At 37.9% G+C, this 20,025-nt stretch overlaps 1 protein-coding gene across 2 annotated transcripts; it reads right to left on the reverse strand.

The window, feature by feature from the left end:
- Positions 1 to 1,230: 1,230 nt before the first annotated feature.
- LOC120735749 (sodium- and chloride-dependent GABA transporter 1-like) lies at positions 1,231 to 19,111 on the reverse strand. 2 transcript variants are annotated; one of them, XM_040035375.1, is made up of 14 exons: positions 13,566 to 19,111; positions 13,331 to 13,462; positions 12,564 to 12,664; positions 10,945 to 11,054; positions 10,702 to 10,834; positions 8,290 to 8,424; positions 8,102 to 8,205; positions 7,879 to 8,003; positions 6,948 to 7,060; positions 6,676 to 6,807; positions 6,260 to 6,362; positions 5,871 to 5,971; positions 4,475 to 4,642; positions 1,231 to 2,788 (listed from the first exon to the last, which is right to left on the reverse strand). In XM_040035375.1, exons 1-14 carry the CDS (start codon positions 13,933 to 13,935, stop codon positions 2,693 to 2,695), a joined length of 1,923 nt encoding a protein of 640 aa, XP_039891309.1. In that variant the 5' UTR covers positions 13,936 to 19,111; the 3' UTR covers positions 1,231 to 2,692. The 2 variants fall into 2 exon arrangements, with proteins under 2 accessions (XP_039891309.1, XP_039891310.1); XM_040035376.1 differs by lacking the exons at positions 12,564 to 12,664; positions 13,566 to 19,111 and adding an exon at positions 12,907 to 12,993 and having other exon boundaries at positions 13,331 to 13,439.
- Positions 19,112 to 20,025: the final 914 nt, after the last annotated feature.

A 20,025-nucleotide genomic window follows, 5' to 3' on the forward strand; every position in this document is an offset into this window, starting at 1 on the left:
CTACCTGCCAAGGAAGAGATAGTGAGTAGAACAGTGGTTGATATCACAGTGTGAAAACAGCAGCAAAATAGCAAGATGTGTACATTGATTATGGGGGAGAGCAAAAAGGAGCCAACGGGAGTCACCTGGTTTGTCAAACTTGCAACTACGCTCAACATGAGTGGGAGTGGGTAAGAATACCTCATTGTTTTTATACACCGAGAGACAGCAAAAGAAGACATTTTTATCATTATAAATTATTCTGTTTTTGTCACAAAAATTTTGATCTGAGTATATCTGTTGCAAATTTACAAACCGCGTGGACTAGCATGTCCATGCATGGAAATAAAGCAAATAAAGCAATGCTGTACTGTAAGTAACACCAGAAATCATGACTGGTGCCAGTGCTGGAGGTATTGCATCGTAGCACCTTCCTTAGTGTCACAGTGTAAAGAACTTTCAGGAATTGCTTAGCTGGGCAATACCGCAGCACATTGAACCTGCCGATGTGTAGCAAAGAATGTCTATTTGCATTTTCTCATTTCTATTTCAGAACTCGGATCCATGCAGGAGACAAAAGTAAAACACTGAAAAGTTGAGCTGGTCTTTTGTTTTGAATTAATGCCATGTTAAAAAGACACGTTGGTGACATTTTTAGAAAAAAGTCATTTTAGGAGAAAAGGCAAATATAGTTGTAGTTACCTTAATAAAGTGATCAGAAGTTTACATGTACTCCTCACAGGCATGGATGTCATGGTAATATGGGGCTCAGACAGCATATTTAATGTTCTTGAAAATAAAAGCTCTGTGCACAAATTTACATTTATTTTGGATTTTCTCTAAATCTGCTACCCTTTCACACTGCATGCTTTGGTAACCATCAACAAGCTATTTGACCAGTCATTTTGGTAGAATTGGTAGAGTTCATTTAAATGGATTCATTTCCTGGTATGAACCGAGCTTTTAAGCATAGTACAAACATTTTCAATAGGGTTGATGTTGGGGAATTGGGAAAGCCATTCCAGAATTTTGTCCTTGGTTGGTCAGTTCTATGATTGTTATCAAGGAAATCATTTTTATTTAGGCAAAATGTGTGAGAGATAAGAAGATAAAATCTATACACCCTGGAAATAAAGTCAAATTACAATAACATTGATGACTGTGAGGAGTATATGTAAAGTTTTGACCACAGCTGTATATGCTGAAGTTACTGACTTCTAACTAGCTGATGAGAAATGAAGAATTGACATCCCAAGTGCCAATGGTATACATTTTATTAACATGAACACTGAAGCAATATCAGGGTATATCTTTAATACAGATCATAAAGTTGCAGTCCAAAGAAAACCTTGCTTCACTATATTCAGTCATTTTAAGTTTTACAAACATACTTAAGCATTACGTGTTTTTTTTATGTATTGATAAAATTAAGCTTAATGAAGCTTTTAAAAACCAAACACAATTTTGGAGATGAAAAAAGTGTCTTTTCTTTTACTTTTCTTTTTTAAGATGCTTGGTTTTCACATTCACCTTATAAAACAGAGTTTGAAAACATTTATAATGAAAAGTTTCATAGTTTAAAAATACACTTAATACAAACATAGACTGTTTATAAAATATGGATGTATCCAACCCACTAGTTTATTGACTTCCGCCTCTGCATTTTTGACATCACCCTATTTTACCATCTGTTTTACTCTAAATCTGACCATTATATACAAAATAAACACTATCTTGTATTAAGCAAGGCATAAAACTAGTGGTTAAAACCATAAACCCATTAGTAAAGTGTTTACTTGAATAACAGGGTAATGTTATAATAAAGATTAAACAATCAAACTTCTTCTGGCAACCAGAGTAGTCGCCCCCTGCTGGTCAGGTGAATGAATTTAAGTTTAAGGCACTTCCACATTGGCTTCACTTCTCAGTTCCTGGACCTACATCCACGTTTTATAGACAGTGCATAAATATAACAAAACAATTATATTTACAGTTCTCTAATATTTTAATCAAACTTTTCAATATACATACTTAACTTCAATATACATAATTAAAAACTAAAAACAGGTATTTCAAAACTGTGTTAACTGAAAAACAGCATATGGTAAATAACGTGTAGATTTCCTTATTTATTGTAAAGATTATCATGAGAAATATTACTTTTCGTTTTAGGTCTTGGTCAGATAAATGTGACCTACAGACAACTGAAGCGATACTGTGTTGCTGAGAATAACTACATCACAGTAACTGGTTGGTTCTTTAAATGAAATATTGGGGTTCCCCATTAATAGAGTTTTATACTTGAAATCGAGTTTTACCAGTTTTAACAGTTCCATTTCACAGTGCAACAATATTCATTAAATTTGCAGTAACGTTATAAACAAAGGCCTTCATTGTGCTGCAATTTATGAAGAGCATGTGGATTTACATTCATGATGGTTTATTGTACATATGGGCTTTGTATAAAGGTTTATTGTGACCTGTATCATTCACTTGCCTGCCATAACTTTTACTAAAACAATATCTATATCAAAAATACTTATTCATCTTCTTTATTTACTTCAACTCAAGTTGAAGGACGGTTAGACACTGTAGTCCAGAGATTTACTGCATCCATCCATCTATCCATCCATCCATCCATCAAATTGTTAACTTCCAATATTAACTACATTAAGTCCTGGCAGACAGATTTATTTAGCTTGGACAATCAGGTTTAGACAGGTGCTTCACCCACGCTGTCTGTGTGTGTGAATTCATTCTGCCCTGATCGCCTTTCATCCTCCTGGGCAGTTGTCATCCTCCGCCAACGCTGGACATGTAAAAAAAAGAAAAAAACTATTACATCACAATATGATTAAATGATTATGATTTGAACCCGGGTGAGAGTATTGGCTGAAATTGTACTCACATTCACACATGAATAATGTAAAAAGTTAACAAAATATGCTCTTTAGCCCGAAGTTAAATATCTCACAGGAATCAGCAGCAGAGACGTAAAGCTGCTTTGTAAATATTTACTGTCACAAGCAGTGCACGTCTTCAAAAATATACTTTCCTGCCTAAAACCAGAATAATAATGTCGGCCTTGAGCAAAAACCATCAATTCTGTTCTTCCTGAATAACTACAGTCTTTATAAGAGATGAACTTCAGCCTTCCAGGACTTTTTCCATTTTTAATCTTATGTGTTACCTGTATATTCTCTTTTCAACACTTTATTGCATATGTCTGTGAAGGTTCTCAGTCATCCAGGTCATCGTAGTCAAAGGAGCTTGCAAAGAAAAGCGTCTGGACTTCTTTAAGTTGCTTGAAGACGTTTCACCTCTCATCCGAGAAGCTTCTTCAGTTCTAAGGTCAAATGGTGGGGAGCCCCAGATATAAACCTAGTGGGAGTAACCCCCCACAGAGGGACAAAAGGACCCCCTGATGATCCTCTAATCGCCTGAGCCAAGGTGTGAAACTGGGCGTGGGTCCCAATCAGCCAGAGTTTCGGGTGTGTTCATTGTGAAACCTGGCCCCACCTTATCATGCGAATTCCTGAGGTCAGATGGCCCAGGATGTGGGCGTTAAGGCGTCTGGGAAGGGATCTCAAAACTGGATTATAGATGGCAGAGAGTTGGTGTCGTAAACCACCGTCTCTGTTCAAAGATGGTCGCTCACAGTGGACATAGATGGCTTCTTTCACTCCTCTTTCAAACCATCTGTCCTCTCTGTCCAAAATGTGAACATTGGCATCCTCGAAAGAGTGTCCTTTATCCTTAAGATGCAGATGGACTGCTGAGTCTTGTCCTGTGGAGGTGGCTCTTCTGTGTTGTGCCATGCGTTTGTGAAGTGGCTGTTTGGTCTCTCCAATGTAGAGGTCTGAGCATTCCTCGCTGCACTGTACAGCATACACCACATTGTTAAGTTTGTGTTTTGGCGTTTTGTCTTTCGGGTGAACCAGTTTCTGTCTGAGCATGGTGCTGGGTCTGAAATACACTGGGTTTGAAAGAGGAGTGAAAGAAGCCATCTATGTCCACTGTGAGCGACCATCTTTGAACAGAGGCGGGGATTTACGACACCAACTCTCTGCCATCTATAATCCAGTTTTGAGATCCCTTCCCAGACGCCTTAACGCCCACTCACATCCTGGGCCATGTGACCTCAGGAATTTGCATGATAAGGTGGGGCCAGGTTTCACAATGAACACACCCGAAACTCTGGCTGATTGGGACCCACGCCCAGTTTCACACCTTGGCTCAGGCGATTAGAGGATCATCAGGGGGTCCTTTTGTCCCTCTGTGGGGGGTTACTCCCACTAGGTTTATATCTGGGACTCTCCACCATTTGACCTTAGAACTGAAGAAGCTTCTCGGATGAGAGGTGAAACGTCTTCAAGCAACTTAAAGAAGTCCAGACGCTTTTCTTTGCAAGCTCCTTTGACTTTATTGCATAATTTTCTTTTAGCCTGAGATGATTAAAATCAGAATCTGAGAGAGTTGTGTAAGATGTTTGTACCTGTTTGATGCTGCCTTTGGTGCTGCAGAACATGTAGATAACATAGCCTGGGATGAGTACCATGGAGGACATTGCCATGAGCCACCCAATCGCTTGGCCCCACAGGGGGTACACATACTTCCCCAAGGTGAGAGGAGTCATCTCAATGGCACTAAAGGTAAACACTCCCTACAAAATAAAATTATAATATTCATATATCAATATACTCCAGTGCAGTAATTATTCATAACCTGAGGGTCTAGATAAGCCAGGAAACTTGTGCTTAGCAGTTTTGTCCAAAAGTCTTGAGCCAAGACTTTGCTAGGAAAATGGGAGATGGTTGCAGGAGTTTATTCAACACGTGCAAACATACATAGATATACAGCAAATAAGGTAAAAAATTAAAAAAAAAAATAGTCTAACGATGTAAAGGTAAGTATTTGGTGACTTTCTTTAAGTAGTCTTCAGGATTAGTTCTCAAGGACATTCAAAGCTCTTCTTTGGATGTTGGATGCCTTTTGTTTTTCGCTCCCTGTCAGGTGTAACTTTATTTTTTAATGAGTCAGTGTTAAATGTCTTAACAAGCAACAACAAAACTTGAATTCCTCTGAAAATGATCAGGTACAAGGACTGAACTGAAGAAGAGTGAAAATTAAAGCCAAAATCCAAAACAGATGTTCAGAAAACATGGATGCGCAACGGAAGCAAATATATGTAAGAAAAAAAAACCCAACAAAAGCACTTTTTTATATACAAGTTTACATTTTGAGATTAAACTTGAAATACTTTCAAAAGTGGCACTAAGGTCTAGCTCCTTAGATGTGAAATATATAGAAACAAGCATTGATTTTTGCACATACTGTACATTGATGGGGTTTTGCATCATTAGACATAGCCATGCTTTGAGCAAAATACTAGCATGCTAACCCACACAAAAATACCTGCTGAAATACCTCTGTTCACCAAGTACAATGTGTACTTTATTGACTTGCATGAGTTAGCATGCTAACAGTCCAGTCGAGGTTAATTGTCATTAGCTTTTCTTTTAGACCACATGCAACAACAGACAAACTATCCAACAGTGTTCCTGGTTAAAATAACATTCTGCTTATTCTTAGACAATCAGATTATCAAAGCATTGTCTAGTTTGCAATTTCTTCCAAATTTCCTCAGTGTTCTTTTTCAATACAGGACTAACTTTGCAAGATTTCCCAAAGGACCTGACCGTCCATGAGGTCAAATACAAATTAGAATACAAATTAGATCAATTCTCTACCTAAGGCCAGTGCTTTAGCTTGATGGATCCCTAGATTTCCTGGCAGAAGAACAAAGCCTGACTGAAAATTACAAATTTAAAGAATTAAGCACCTCTAGGTGAAGGTCATAGAGGTCAAATCCATAATCAGTTTTCTCCTACCAAGCAAATTAGAGGTGTGAAGATCATCCAGCAAAGCTTCCACCAGCCACATGGCCGATAGCCGATCATGTCCTCGATGTTCTTATAAAATCTTTCAGCTCCTGTGGCATAAAGAGAGGAGGGCAAAGGGAGTGTTGGTGTTAATGAGGAGAGAGCGACTGCCAGAACAAAGCCATAATGGTGGGGGTGGGAAAGGGAAGCCAAGATGGCAGAGATTTATAGATGTAATTTCCTGTTGAACAGCTAAGTAGGAAATTTAAATGCTGGAGTCATTGTTACATTTCGTCCAGAATGGCTCAAATTATTACCAATGTGGTTACATTTAATTTCAAGTTGCAATATTTGCTTTAATTCTTCTTTTCTTAATGAAAAGAAAATGGATTTCCTACCATAAAACCAGGATATGGAAATTGTTTCAAAGAAGACGAGGAAGAGCAGACACATCCCACTGGCGGAGTAGTAATCAAACAGCTTGAACACATAGAGACCACCCTAGGAGATTTCAACACACATACAGGAACACGCATAACTACTTTAGAGACCAAATATTACCATCCCTCTCTTCATTGAATAAAATATGCATGATGAGAGTACACCGCAGGTTGTTGTGAGATCGTTTTGTCATTATGCATAATGCAAGAGCTCTTTTCCCTTGTGTCGGAAAAATGCGCAAGAGTTCACACGAGCTGGGTTTGAAGACCGTCCTCTTATAATATTAAACAGGTTTACACGCATTCTTTGGATGGTTAAAACCCTCTTTACTTTGTTCATTTTATAGTGACCTAATGCAGAGTTCGTGCAGCACCTGCGTGATGTTAGAGAAGCCGACGATGAAGGAGATGAGGCAGACAATGAGGATGAAGACCTTCTTCCTCTTTCGCAAAACCATGGGATATTCATCCATCAGAGCTGTGATGAAGCCCTCTACTGTGCAGAACTAAAACACGATGACGTGAAGAATGTGGTTTGTTATTAAAAGAGAGCACCAGTATCTTAGTTTAGTTCATCTATAAACTTATAGCAATCACCAATTAATCAGTTGTAATATCTCTATTACAACATCTGGATTGATGGTACCTGACTGTCCAGGCCCAACATCATGAGCATGGAGAAGAACAGGATGGCCCATAGCGAGGACATGGGAAGCTGTGTGACTGCCTGAGGATACGCTAAAAATGCCAGCCCTGGACCTAAAAATTGCAAACGAGACAAATTATTACAATTATAAATGCTTTAACTTATAACATTATATGAATTACTATATTAGATGCACATCGTTAATACCTATTTTGACCTCTTTTTGCCTTTAGAATTACTTTAATCCTTCCTGGCATAGATTCAATAAGGTTCTGGAAACATCCTCACAGATTTTGGTCCTTACTGACTTGATTGCATCAGACAGTTGGTGCAGATTTGTTGATTGCACCAACTTGGACCAGTCAACTGGATTGAGATCTGGTAACTACAGAGGTCATTTGAGATGGTGATTCAAACTTCATAACATGGCACATAATCCTGTTGCAAGCAGCCATCAGAAGACGGCTGAGGTCATAAATAGATGGAAATGGTCAGAAACAGTACTCAGGAAGGCCGTGCCGTTTAAACATGCTCAGCTGGACTAAGGTGTTACTAAGAGACCTAATGTGTGCCAAGAAAATATTACAAATAGCATTTATCTGGAACTGTTGATGCAAAGCACGATGAATCTGTGCTTTCATGTTGTTTATGCTAAATTCTGACCCTACCATCTGATTAGTGAGAATAATTATTTTAAACCTGCACATAGTAGCAATTCGTGCTTAATTTAGTAAAACCACATCAAATATTTTTCTCTCTTTGACCACCGATGGCCTGTGTCTGTATGCAATATTATATTATTATTTTTAAAATGTTTTTTAGTTTCAAACTTCATATTGCTTCTAATATGTACATTAAAAATATTTAATCCAGAAGTAACCAAATCTGAATAATGAACAATTTCTTATAAGTTATAAAATATGACTTTCACCTGATGCTGCCAGTTCGTGCACGGGTTTCTTCGTGATGTAGGACATGAAGCCTACGATGGAGAAGATGACAAATCCAGCAAACATGCTGGTGCAAGAGTTGATGCAGCATACTATGATTGCATCCCTAAAGAGAAAACATCAGTCAGAGAAGAAAAGAGCATCATTGTCTGTGCATCATCTACAAAAGAGGATTCTACAACACTTTGGATTTCCTGCTCCTACTTGTAGACATCGTTGTTGTAAGAGTTGTAGCTTCCCAAGGCGATGAGCGATCCCAGGCCCAGTCCGTATGAAAAGAAGATTTGAGTTGCTGCATCCAGCCACACCTGTGAGACAACATAGTGTAATTACTGGTGTTTGTTTGTTAAGACGCGTGGGTGATTAGATGTGGATTTGTGCAAACTATGAACCTCAGATCGGACGAGCTTATTGAAGTCTGGAGTAATGTAGAAGAGAATCCCATCTATGGCTCCAGGGAGTGTGACCCCCCTGAAGAACAGGATGAACAGCATGAAGTAGGGATAGGTGGCTGAGAAATACACTACCTGAAAGACAGAATGATTTATTTTTAATTATTTAAATGAAAGAGAATTAAAAATGTTGAAAAGTCCAAAACATTTTATAGGACTGAGTATGCTGTTTGCATATTTTTAAATACATTTCTGTTAAGATATTGAGATGGCTTTGCTTTTCAAATTATCAAAATTGCAAACATGCTATTTGCTCTAAATAATTACATCAAAAGAGATGCAAAACAGTGTACAGAAAAGGGAACTACTGAAATATTTCCATCGTTTCTCTTTGCCAAAAGATCTGTAGGATGTGTCCCATAGTTCTTGTGCATGATGATTATCCTTAATTGGTAATGTCCATCAAGGCCAGGGCCTTTGGGGAATTCATTTTTCTCACTGCTCTCAGATGCCGCACATTAAAATCCAATTATCCCTGGCGGTGAATGTGTAAATGTGTTTCTGCTCATATACTTTACTTGCTGTAATTTGAAATCCCAGGTAGTAGGCAAAGTGAAGATTTTTCTATCACCTCTAAATTGTCCAGCAGTAGTCAAATCTTGCATTTTGAAGCTATTTCTATTTCAATTTGAATAAAATGGTAAAAGAGAGATTGGATGTGCACAGAAAAATGACAGCGGATGCAAACATCTGAAACTGGAAGAAAATACTGTCTCTCGGTTCTTAGGTTTAAGATATCAGGACATCCTAAACAATGATTTGGTTCTTAGCAGGTTCTATATTAAATGCAATTTAATATATCATTATTTATTTAACAAAAACTAAACCAAAATGCAGAAGCAGTGTGTGAAAAACAGTGCACCCAGTGATTCAGTAGCTCATAGAGACGTCTTTAGCAGAAATAACATGAAGTGATGGTTTTCTGTATGATTTTTCAGTCTCTCAGATCATTGTGAAGGAATTTTCTCCCAGCTCTCTTAAAGTCTCTTCAATCAGGTTGAAGTCTGGACTTTGACTTGGGCACTGAATTACCTTGATTTCTTTACATCAAACATTCTGTTGTAAATATGCTGCTGTGCTCGGGATCAACTACTCCGTTTTCGACTAACCTTTAGCTATCATATGGTTTTGCATTTGAGGCTAGAATATTTTGCTATACAAATGAGTTCACGGTCAACTCAAAATGTAGGTGCAACCTTCCACTACTGTCCTCGACAGCTGGTATGAGGTGTTTGTGCTGATATGCTTGTTTGGTTTTTGCCAAGCATGGCACTGGGTATTGTGGCCAAACATCTCCACACTGGTCTCATCTGTTCCAGAAATCCTGTAGTTTGTTTAGATGTAACTAAGCCGTACTGCCATAACTCTTTCAGTCATTTATTCTAATTGTACTGTTATGAATTTTAACATTTAAAATGTTAACTAAGGCTAAGATGTAGCTCTTGGTTTTTTATGCAGTTTGTCTGCAATTGCACCATCTGACCTTGGTTTGAATTTGCTCCTGGGAAGACTGGCAACTGTCTTGAATGTTCTGCACTCATGAAAAAGCTTGCACAAACTTGCTGATGATTAATCAGTTGAATGTGATTAGCAGCACCTGACTTCTACTTACCCTCTTAATTCCTATGGAGAGAGTGAGTGAGGGTGCACTTTTTCACACACAGCTTCTGCATCATTATATAATATAAAATAAAAATGGCATAAATAATGACACTTTGTAATATATGCAGCATTGTTGTTCCTTTTAAGTTTTATTAAAATAATTTTATGATGTGCCACGGACCAGGTTAGCTTTTATATTCAGATACATAAAACTTTAGTAATGAAAGAGGGTGCACTCAAACAGAGAGATGATTTAAGAGAAGAGTCAGGAAATCATGAAAGATTTAAATACATTTAAACAAAAACTGAAAATTAAACATAATTTTCAACTGATCGGTGCTTCAGTCAGATAAGAAAAAAAATGAAGATTTTTTTGTTATTTCCATGCCACTGTTTGCATCTGACTCTCAAATATGCTGAACGCACCAACTTTATAGCCTGCTGCAGCTAGTAGTCCTAAAAAAATACAAATGTTCAACTTTTAATATCTCTGAATTCATGTTTCCTTTTATTAGGTTTCACCCACTTACTTGGGCAACAACAACAACATGAGGTTTACATCATGAAAAGCTCAACGTCTGGTCATGTTTTCATGATTAAAGCTTTAATATTAAGGGAGTGGGAGGCAGAAAGAGGTGCTAATAGAAAATACTGGCCAGTGTAAACCGAGTGGTCTGAGACTGATGAAAACACAAAGCCTAAACAACACAGAAGAAGAGAATTAAAAGAAACCGGGGCAGAGAGACTCACCTTTCCCGTCCATTCAACTCCTTTCCAGATTGAGAAGTAGACAAGAACCCACGCCAGCCCAAGAGTGCCCACTAAGGGCCAGCGTAGCTCTCCTGGTTCCTCCAGGCCATTAGACAGCTGGTGCATGTTACGCCTTCAGAAACACACACAGACATTCTTTGAATCCAGACTGAAATAAGCACCAAGAGCTTCCAGATATACCTCTCTATACATTCTCGTGCAGAATATCTCATATTAACTTACTCCCAAAACTCGGTGACAGCGCTGGTCAAGTTGGTGGTGTCTGTCAGACTGTAGTTGGAAAAACATTTTTCCGTGTTCCAGGGGTTATCACAGCTTTGCCAAGGCAGCTCCTGCATACACAGCATACAGTATGCATGAACAAAAACAGGTTCTAGGAGGAAAAATCATCAAAACTGCAAACTCACTGTTGCAAAATATATTACCTGTATCCCAATACAAAAAACCATCAGAGTTAACACAAAACTTTGTAAATTAAAAAAAAAACATGTCTCTTTGAGACACAGCCAGCACCACAAAGACTTTCCCAAACAAAAGAAACAACGACAGAGACAGAAAGGCAAACCACCCAACAGTGAAAATGACATTTAATGAACTCAGCCTGTTTTTGACCTTCAGCTAAAAACACTGAACAACAATGACAACCCTTCTTTTCCTGCTTCGTAGTTTTCCCAGTACAAGAAACTCATGCCTGCAAAGTCTTTACATTTCTGCCATCGGGCTTCTTAAAGGCAGCCAGTCATGCAGAGAAATACCTAAGTAGAATGATAATGCAGAGAAAGAAAACCATTGCACACTGAGAAAGATGGTAAACAAATCCTAAATAACCTTACTTATGGACGAGGTGGCAAAAGTATGTCTGGAAAATGGGATAAAAGAAAACTGAGTCCAACATACTATAAGATTAGTATAAATTAGCAGGTTTCGTATTGGACCTACATCAACTTTTAAAATAAATGGAGGAAAAGGTGTCAAATATAAGGCCCGGGGGCAAGAATTAGCCTGGTAAAGACTCCAGTCTGGCCCATGGGATGGCTCTGGAAAATGTGAAACAGGGTATAAACTTAAACTTTTAAATTTTTATTTTATTTTTTATCTTTTCTTATTTTAATAAGTTTTACAGCTTTTTCTGCTGATGAAGACCAACATCCCTAATTCCAAAAGAGTTGGGGGACTGTGTAAAATGTAACTAAAACAGAAATAAAATCTCGTAAATCATATTTTGTTTTTATTTTGCTCATCGTTATGGGAGTTTTTGTTGTACTGTAACCTGCATATATCCTTTAGCACTGACAGTGCCTTTGTAGCAAGCTCCCTATTCCTAATTGGCTTTGGCAATATTAGCCCAGTCCAAAAGCCGGGCAAGATGCGTGCTTAGGAACTGAGTGCTAATAACAAGCCAGATGGTCCCTCTACTCGTTAGTGCGGAGGATGTTGCGTCTATGACATAATGATGCCGGTTTTTAATGCTGTGCTTCCTGAAGGCACAAAGCTAACATGTACTCATGCTGATTTTTGACCTTATCTCTTGCACACAGAGACTTCTCCAGATTCTGTGAATCTTTTGATGATATTATGGACTAAAGACAATGAGATATTCAAAGTCTTGACTGTTTTATATTGAGGAATTTTGTTCTAAAATTGTTGCAAAATTTGTAGACTGTGCTCACTTGATACCAAATAGACAAAGTCAATGACAAAGATAGTTCTTGAAGACTAATGAAGTTGCTACATAAATGCTGGATTCAAAGACAAGCACAGGTTGACTCAACTTAGCATGTATGACAGTGTTTACAACTTCTTTTCTGCGTTGCAGGTTTGCTGCTGATTATGTAACATACCGAACCAAAAGAGTTGAATAAGTAGTAGAGCGCCCAAGCAATGATGATAATGTAGTAGATGTTGAGCCAGAAGGACAAAACAACTGCAGCCAGACCAACTCCTGAAGCGAGAACAAGTGTCAGTGTTGCACAATAAAATGTTTTACAGGTCAGCTAACATGCAAGGTTGCATGTAATGAAAAGAAAGGAAGAGGGGAAAGATACACAAGTTACTAACTAATTTTAAAAATGATGTTGCGTGACAGAGAAAAACTAACATGGTCATCATCATCTTTATTATTGGCAGAGTTGTCATTGTGCTGTTTCTAATGCTCAGTTGCTTTTGGCTTTGCATCACGCTCACTGGCATTATTGCTGTCTCTGCTGCCTGAGGATCTACAATGAAGTGCTTCACTCGAGTTATTTTAGTGTCGGGGCAATGGTGTTATTGCTATCCCCAAACAGGAGAGCATTTAGCAAGATGTCAAAAATAATTGTGGATAACAACAACAACAACAACAATAATAATAATAATAATAATAATAATAATAATGATAGTAATAATAATAATAATAATATGGAAAGGAGCAGGAAAGAATAAGACACTGGAAGTTCCTGTACAGGTAATTAAGGTCTCACAGAATGGGAACAAGTTCAGTCACTAAAATAACGCCAATTTTTGATGTATATAGCTTTTATGATGCTCATAATCCTTACTCAGAATATACATGGGTGAATTCTAAATGTACACAATGAAATGTAAATCCATATTTTTCTTTATACATTACCCTTCATCATAGGGATTAGTCTCCACACCCCAAGTCCTCCAACTGAAGTGAACTGTCCCAGAGCTGTTTCCAGGAAGAAAAGCGGTATCCCAGCAAAGACCAGTGTCATAAAGTATGGGATCAGGAAGGCCCCTGATACAAACACATCAAACAGACAAACAAAATATATTTGGTAAGATCTTGTATACAGGAATTAGAAAAACTCTGAAGTTCTAATAAATTGCATAGCTCTTACCTCCACCATTCTTGCCACACAAATAGGGAAACCTCCACACATTTCCTAAACCGATGGCATATCCCACACATGAGAGGAGGAAATCAAACTTGCCCTTCCAGCTTCCCCTGTCAGGAGGCTCTTCCACATTCTTCTTATTATCTGCAGGGGGCGCCACACGATCCAGCTCCTCAAAGGGAACTGCTTGTTTGACCTCTGAAGGGGAGTTCAAGTCCACTGTACTTTGCCCAGTCTTCCCCATTATGGGACCACTGTGGACCAATGGGGTCAGAAAGCCACCTTTCTGTAGTGTCTCTGCGGTTGAGTGCCTCACACTGTGTTTGGATCTCAGTTGGATGGATTCAGGATGATGCGCTGACACTGGACGCATGTAAAGTTTGAAAATGAAAGTAGAGAAGAAGAAGTTTGTTGCTGTTGTTATTATTTAATACAAATATTTGTGGCTTTGTGGTGCATATATTTTAGTGGAGGGAAATACCACTCAATTCACAATTTATTGCCACTGAAACAGTTTTATAGTCTTTTAGAGCCCTTTTATGAACTTGGGCAACTGCCTCTGAAAACTAAAGTTAATGGCTGTCACATAAATTACTGAGAAACATCTGTAGTTCCAAAAAATATGAATTTGAAAAAAGGACAAAAACCAAACCCGGCATTCTTAGAAGGATTGAGGCTCACAGAGGCCTTCTGTAGACGGACAGCAGACTTGCTTTGCTTTAACTTTAACCCATAGATCCCTAGGAGTAGTACTACGTAACATTTAATTGCTAAAACTAATTTTTCTCTTCAGGAATGCAAATAAATAACTGTAATTTCACATCCTAAACCACATCCTTCTGCCTTTTTATAAAATAGCACATTTGAAAATTCACAGATAACAACAATAATTATATTTTAGCATTAAAACTAACATTTTGTGATTTTGCACATACCAGTGGGTTAGTCATTGCAGAAACACAAATAAATATATAGTTTACCAATAATGTAAATTTATGGCAGCTTAAGGATAAATCTTACCCTGGGTGGTGGTCTAATACATTTGCAATAAATAAATAACTGAAGCACCCAATAATATATAATAGATTAAATATTAAAATGTATATTAAAATAACTTACACAAGCATGATTTTTAAAGAGTTTGATCTAGGTGCTATACTTGGGTATACCAACTCAAGCCACAAAAAAGCACCACTGGCCTTATTAGAGCACCCAGATGACTGAACTACATGTTCTTATCACTACCAACAAACCTGCTGCACCTTTCTTTCTAGTCCACCACAGTCAAGTTCACGTTGGGTCACCGAAATACCAAAATGATGACAATTTCAAGAAATTCCTACTGTTATCTACACCTGCCGGTGCTGGTCACACATTGTCTGCCCAAAGAATATTACCTGCTTTTTCTGTTAGAGTGGTAATAATTTTTCATTTACTGGCTGTGGAAGGATCTCTTCATGCCTGAATAGCATTTTATGGTAAGGTTAATCTAAGCACTGGGTGTAAGTTGTTTCATGCTTGCAAATATTGATTGGCCCAGAAAATGTCCAAATTGTTTTATGCCAATTGCTGGAGGTTATTAACATTACAGCACTGTTTACTGGTATATTTCCTGGAAAAACAAGACATTCTCTGCTCAACTCTGATTTGTTTCTTCCAGGTGATTTTACTGTAGTTTCTCAGTGATGTGACACTGGTTATTGGAGTTAATGTTTTCTGTCTTTTTCATAGTACTTTAACTAACATAATGGAAAGCCATAGTTCATAGGTGCCTCATTTATATTCTAGCCTTTGATGATGTTGAGGAAACCTTTCGTAAACATGTACTAAATATCATAAAGAGTACACGTAGTGACATGTTCAGATTAAAAAACGAGCAGTTGGGTCTTTTAAAAATTAAAACAAGCAAAATGTTATATAATCAATATGGATACAAAAAATATTCATGCTGTGAAATGTACCATGTTCCACACTATGTAATTTAATCAGATTTCAGTGGGCAGAACACCATGAAATAATCAGATATTCAGTTTCAACTAGTTGTCTAGGTGAGAACAAGTGTTTTTTCAAAGGCAAAGGAATAATATAAAAATATCAGACAATCCCTTTGAGGATGTTATCCATTTAATCTCAAAAAATTTTTTTTGAGTACAGGCCTTTTAGATGCCAGCTTCTTTGGTGTGCATTAGCACAAAGGTTTAGCATTTCCCAGCAGCTACAAAATCAGCCATTAAAAAAGTGCAGTTTAGCTTGTTTATCTTGCCATTTTCATGACTCAGTGACAAACGGTGAAAAACAAAGTGTGAAAGAGAGGGAATGAATCCCGTCCTACCTACGAGATTTCCACGTCCTTTGTCAGATCATCAGCTTCAGTGTGCCACACTTGCGGTCTTAAAGTTCTGAAACTTCAGTTCAACATCCAAAAGGATCAAGTTGAAAAGCTTCAAACCAATCCTCCATGCCCTGTGTCTGAAAATCCAAATTGTTCTTTCCTGTGTGCTGTCTGTTGGAGGACTTGCAGCTGGTATCGAGTGGTTGATAATAAAGTTCGACCTGTGTGTCTACTTTGATTACTGTTCACTTCTGACTAGTGAGGCCCCGTGGCCATGGGGGATACAGTATGTCAATTGCCTAGCTCTGGTGGGGAACTCTAGCAGCAGCAGCAGCAGCAGCAGCAGAGTGTGTGTTTGTGCATTATGCATATGTGTTTGTTATGATGGCCAAGGTCAGCTCTTGCCAGCGCCGTTACCATGGTATTTCCCAACAGAGAAGTGCCTGATCAGTGAAAGAGCTCATGGAGTTTTGGAAAATGAATCCAGCAATGGCTGCTGGCAGAGACCCTGGAAAAGTATGATCACAAATGTGGTCATGCCAGTATCAGACTCTGACCACACTGATGCAGAAAGTGACCTAATATCCATCTGCAATGTCCTCGCTTGAAGGGGTTATAGGACACAAGGGGTGTATAAAATCAGTTTCATTTCTGCAGCCAGTTTGAAAAATGACCATTGTTACTTTATAGGATAACCAAAAGGGACGTGTGTATGAAAATACACAACATCACATGCTTGCTGCTTCAGTAAAACATGGCAGTAAAACAATTTTTGAGTGTATCTTTAAGTAAAGCAGCAACCCAAGGCACGTTCACAAATTCACATTGTGCTATTAAAGCTCATCCTCACAATGAATCTTAAATAAACCGCTTACAAGCACAAGTAGAGAGTCATAAAATTGGTAAAGATATATATTAAGGTCAGCTGCTCATTCCAGCAAGAGCGCGTCACATTGTGAGTCTTCTTTAAATACATATAAATGAGACTCTTTTCATGCTTTTTAGGATCTACTACCCATACTGCCTTGTTCTTATTGGAAAAGGAAGTCCGCAAAAGTGCACAAAAAGGCTACAATAATGATCGAGTGATGTTATCCACACTGTATTTTTAATTACTCAAGTGACAGTAATACATTGTTGCCGTTATTAATAATGGAATTAGATAAGAGACGTGAATTTCTTGTTTCTCCTGGCAGGTAACCTCCTGGCTTTAATATCTGGTCCAGATATTCTATCACCAGCCAATTACAGTGACTAATGAACATTCCCACAATGCCCAATGGTTTGCTGGTGGATCAGGATCGCTGATAGACTCAGGGTTTCAAAAGTGAGAGATTAGATCATATTAAGGCTTAATTACACCCATAGTGAGTTGTTCCCATCAAGAACAGATTCAGCGTAATCTCCGCTGTGGTTTATTGCCCATGTGGACCCACATGATGATAACTGGGTGGATTGGAGTTGTCAAAGCTGGTTTTCATCAATCTGTTTACAGCGTCCCCATGATCAGTGCAGCCTGATTATAATTCCAGGGCATTTATTGCCAAAGATAATTGAGAGCGATTGTGTAGACAACAGAGGCTGAATATCAAAATAAGTGAATACATTTTTAAAAGGGCTTGTTGTTAGGATTATTTTACAATTTGATTAATTTTAGACTCACTTTTTCACAATAAAATAAATGTCAGCATTCTTTTTAAATGACACGATGAGGAAAAGGGCAGAGAAGGTTGCAAAACACAGAGGAAACACTTCATAATCATAAAGGGAGAAGTTAACGTTTTGCAGAGATTATCACGCTGCCCAAAAGTACAGTTTATCACCATGAAAGTGCCGCAGTGGTCCTTGTCGGCTTTCTGAAACACAAGTACAAATGCAGTTCAGTGCAGTAGTCTTATAGCTGCTGTTGAGCATCTTCAAATATTTATGCGTTTTATTTACAGTATGGGAAATCTATAATCTTTTAACAGCAGCCATATCGAGTAGGGTACTTTAGACATTTGCTGACTCTGCATGTTTAGATAAATTTCAATGGTAAAGTCATTTGTATGTATGAGCACTGCTCCTGTCACCACTTAATGAGTGCCCGTAGCGACAAACTGTTTCTCAAAAAGCTGATAAATGGCTCATATACAATTCAAAAATAAATCATGTATGCAGTTTCAAAAAAAGTTAAACTCTGTAAATTGGAAACTTTCTTTAGACAGCATTCTGTTGCAGTAAATCCTGTGGGGTCAATAGATAAGGGATGTCTGATTTATTCTGTTTAAGTGGTTGTCTCTGTGATGACTCAGCATTATTTCATTGCAGGAAAGTAAAGCAAAGTAATGACTCACACATAACAAACCTGAGAAATCAGGCCTTTGTAAACAAAGTTCCCAGCTTTGGTTCATAGTGAAATATCAGCATTAGTTCACTTTGAAATGAAACTCTAATGGACGCATGGATTGGTGCTGATTATAAATCCAAGTGGTGCCATCATGTATCCTTTGAAGTTCAGGAAAAGAAGGCTGCATTTGAAGGAGTCTTTGAAATGGAACATCACCTTCATCACCCCCACTATGATGCGGTCAACCTCGAAGGCTACGGGTTAAAATCATTTTTGTGTAAAAAGTACATTCATGACCATACTCCAGTAAAACTAAGTTTATTTATATTTATTTCAATTACTTTAGGGGTTTTGTGCTAACTAGCATACGTTAGCATGTCAGCATGCGGGACTAGTTAACAGTGAAGCTAAGCACATTCCTATTTGCTTTAGCTGTACCTTGAGCTGTGTGCTAATTAGCACATGCTACATTATTTATGTGCTTACTGTCCAGTTTAAGGAGGGACACTCAAAAAATGTTGTGCATAGTGTTACTCATGGATTTGTGCAATATCATTAAAAAATATCCTTTTCAGCATCACTCTGAGATTGTTCTCTTGTTCCTTTCCTCTCACCCCCAACCAGTCACAGCAGATAGTTGCCCCTCCCTGCCTGATTCTGCCTGAGGTTTCTTCTTGTTAAAGGAGTTTATTTATTTATTTATTTTAATTTTTTTAAAGAAGAAAGTTTTTTCTTCAAACTGTCACTAACTTCTTGCTCATAGGGCACCATTTGATATTTGGGTTTTCTTTGTAATATTGCTGGGTCTTTATCTTATAATATAAAGCACCTTGAGGTGACTGCTGTTGTGAATTGGAGCAATATAATTAAAACTGAATTGAATTGAATATATTACTTATTATTATATATGTATTATATATTACAATTTACTGTTAGTAAATGGCAGTGGTATATGTATTCCATTTGTATTCCATTACATCATTGCTTGGTGTCAAATAACAACACATTATACATTACTCACATCCACATATTAGCACATATTCTATCCTAATAAAAGGCATGTTAACAAAAACCAACAGCAAAGTTGGTGAAGTAAAATAAGCCCCAATAAAAGTGTTCAAAATAGTAATAAGACAATCTATATACAGTTTATCCTTTCATATTTTTTGTATGCAGCACGAGGCAATTTCAACCACTGCAACTCAAGTGCTGAACCATTATATCATCAAAGTAGTAGATTTGCATGTTTCAGTTCAGCTCAGTTATATGAAAAACATTTCTCAATAACAGTTTAAGGGGAAAAAATGCTGTCTTTGAGGCCTCCTTGCAATCTGCCTTTAATTCTCAGCACGTGCCGTGGTCTGTGAATCGATGCGGGGGTTATTATAAAGCAAGGAACACCCAGAGGCGATTGGCATGCATAGATGGGAGGCTAATATTACTAACATTTTCATCCAGAATTGCAGCGAGACGATGCACGGCGCATAAATTTCCACGGGTTAAGGACAAACGCTGGGCGAGGTGCACATCAGAGAGAGCATGATTGTGTTAATGAGAAGGAAAGGGTGAAAAGATGAAAGTTGAGCGAGCTAGGGGCAGAGCAATCTCTGCGACGAAAGAGGAGAAAAGGTATAGATACGAGTTGGGAGGCAGAGTGAAAAGATAGTGAGATAAAAATAGAAAAGCTGATATATTGCAGCCGTGCCTGGTAGATAAGAGGAGAGTGAGATGAAAAGATACAAAGAAAAGAGAAAATGACTGTAAGACACAGAGGAAGAGCCTTCCATTCCTGGAGTCAGGAA

The sequence above is a fragment of the Simochromis diagramma genome, unplaced genomic scaffold (genome assembly GCF_900408965.1).
Source record: "Simochromis diagramma unplaced genomic scaffold, fSimDia1.1 OVJJ01000816.1, whole genome shotgun sequence".
NCBI lineage: Eukaryota > Metazoa > Chordata > Actinopteri > Cichliformes > Cichlidae > Simochromis > Simochromis diagramma.